General features: G+C 47.3%; 1 protein-coding gene across 1 annotated transcript; it reads left to right on the top strand.

Annotated features, from left to right (window-relative positions):
• Positions 1 to 426: 426 nt before the first annotated feature.
• LOC121856627 lies at positions 427 to 1,455 on the top strand (the record flags this gene model as incomplete). Its single annotated transcript, XM_042352280.1, is given in 1 exon segment — positions 427 to 1,455. A coding segment is annotated over 1 exon segment (687 nt). The 3' UTR covers positions 1,116 to 1,455.
• Between the last annotated feature and the right edge of the window lie 1,050 nt (positions 1,456 to 2,505).

The raw sequence follows: 2,505 nt of genomic DNA, 5'->3' as shown, positions 1-2,505 counted from the left end.
CCAAACCCGCTGCAGTTTCCTCCATTCTTATGTTCTTATATACACCGTGATGTGACCCCACCCCGCATATCTGCACCCTCCCAATTCCTGCCCTCCGGGCCTCACCTCACCTCTCCTCAGTGATCTCACCTCACCTCACCCATGCCTGCATCTGGCGTGTGGCGCGCTTATTGCCTGAGTCACTTGACTCACTTCCTGGTTTTGGGAATGTTTTTGGAATTACAATTTTGAGAATAAAAAGTGGGGGGGGGGGGCCAACCCAGGGGCCAGCCCAAAATCTAGGGGGGCCATGGCCCCCCTGGCCCCCTCGTAGAATCGCCCCTGGATGTATAATGTGTGTCTTCGGTATTGTTCCCTCTTTCAGCCCATCCATGTGTCATTACCTGCCTCCTGTACCTAACCTAACATTGTTTCTTTGATGTTGTCAGATGCGCAGCGTAAGTGTTGTTGTGGCGGTGCTGGCTGTGTCCTGGCTGTGTGCTGTTCAAGCTACTCCCTTGATAGGCGCGTCTGCCATGTGTGCCCTGGCTGTCCTCAAGGTGGCCAACTTTGTTGGTTTATCTGACCGCCGCCCCATAAGAGATCTCCGGAAGCGAAGTAGCCAACGTCACAGCAAAAGTAGTTCTCGTCGTATTCGTCCTGGTCGGGCCATCCAGAGCGCCGCTGACGAGGGTCAGAACTTGTTGCTGTCCACTGTTGGCCAGCTGGACCCCAATGGTTGTGTTCTGAAGCTGCTGTGTATACTGGAGGCGAAGGAGGAGGCGTACCGCACCCTGGAGGAGGCCAAGACTCTCACCTCCTACAACGCCGCCTTCGTGTACGCCACAGACGTGGGTGGCAAGACTCGGGACGCCGCCGCCTGCCGCCACCACCACTTCCCCAAGTGCCCGCTCACTGACGACCAGCTGAGCGGCCTCCTCCAGCAGGCCTGGGGCTGTGGCCTTGACTTATACGACGACCAGCAGGAACCACAAACTGCTGACCAGGACAACACACCTCCTGCTGACCAGGACAACACACCTCTTGCTGGCCAGGACAACACACCTCCTGCTGATCAGGACAACACACCTCCTGCTGACCAGGACAACACACCTCCTGCTGTTCACCTACAGTAGAACACGAACTCTAACAACCTCGTTACTGTATATGTAATCCATTTAACAGGTCTTTAATTAACATTATGGTAGAGGAAGGTGGTTATATTATGTGTGTTAATCGCTGGTGGTATAATTACAATGTCATTGATAATACTTAACTATTACTGGACATTTACCTTGCTGATGTGTGCATTTATCTCCAATGTTCTCATTTTACGGCAATAATCTATTTTTCGCTCTTAGTAAATCAATAGACATTTGTGTTTAATTTTTAGCATTACATCCAGTGTGTGTGCGCTTGCGCGCGTGTATGTGTTGCCTCTGAAGATGTCTTGAATAAAGTCGAAAGCTAAGGTTCTCTCCATTGTTTCCCTTTCCCCTGTGTAATTTTATCAAGAGTTATCTTACCCACGTTTCCATTGTGGATCTACATGAAGTATGTGTGCGTGTGTGTGAAATCAATTATTTGAATTTTGCCACGGACAGCAGCTAGTTTTTTGTGCACCCCATACTCTTCTTATGAGCGGTAGCGCAAAAAGGATTACAGAGTAGAGGCCACAAAGGGTGTTTATCAGACCCCAGTGGTCATAATATTACGGATTGAGTGTTACAGAGTATTTCCAGTGAATTGTTTATTTACGTCGGTACACATGATTATGATTAGCTACTAGATGCTAAATAAGAACATAAGAACATAAGAAAATAAGGAGTCTGTAATAGGCCGGTTGGCCTGTGCATGGCAGCTCCTGTCGAGAGTTACTACCACTCTCTATCATCCATGAATCTATCTAGCCTCCTTTTGAAACTTTCCAGAGTTCCCACACTTACTACAAAGTTGCTAAGCTTGTTCCACTCGTCCACCACCCTATTTGTGAACCAGTTTCTTCCTATCTCCCTCCTAAACCTAAACTTATCCAACTTGAATCCGTTGCTCCGAGTCCTATCCTGCTCGGATATTATAAGAACTTTATCTATATCCCCTTTATTGATTCCTTTCACCTACTTAAATACTTCTATCATATCTCCCGCACTCTTCGTCTTTCTAGGGAATGCAAGTTAAGTTTCTTTAACCTATCCTGATATGGAAGGTTTCTAAGTCCCGGAATCATTTTTGTCATTCTTCGCTGCACCGACTCTAGTGAATTTATATCCATTCTATAATAGGGGCACCAGAACTGAACCGCATAATCGAGGTGCGGCCTAACTAGCGCAAGATATAGTTGCAATAAGACCTCTGCACTCTTGTTACTTACACTTCTAGATATAAAACCCAATACTCTGTTTGCCTTATTTCGAACATTAACGCACTGCTTTCTAGGCCGTAGGTCCGGGCTTACAAGTACCCCTAGGTCTCTTTCACAAGTCGACTTCTCTAGGTTGATGTTGTTAAGATGTGGATACAGCCTTA

Source organism: Homarus americanus, unplaced genomic scaffold (assembly GCF_018991925.1).
Source record: "Homarus americanus isolate GMGI-L3 unplaced genomic scaffold, GMGI_Hamer_2.0 scaffold16554, whole genome shotgun sequence".
NCBI lineage: Eukaryota > Metazoa > Arthropoda > Malacostraca > Decapoda > Nephropidae > Homarus > Homarus americanus.
This window is presented reverse-complemented; position numbering and strand designations above follow the sequence as displayed.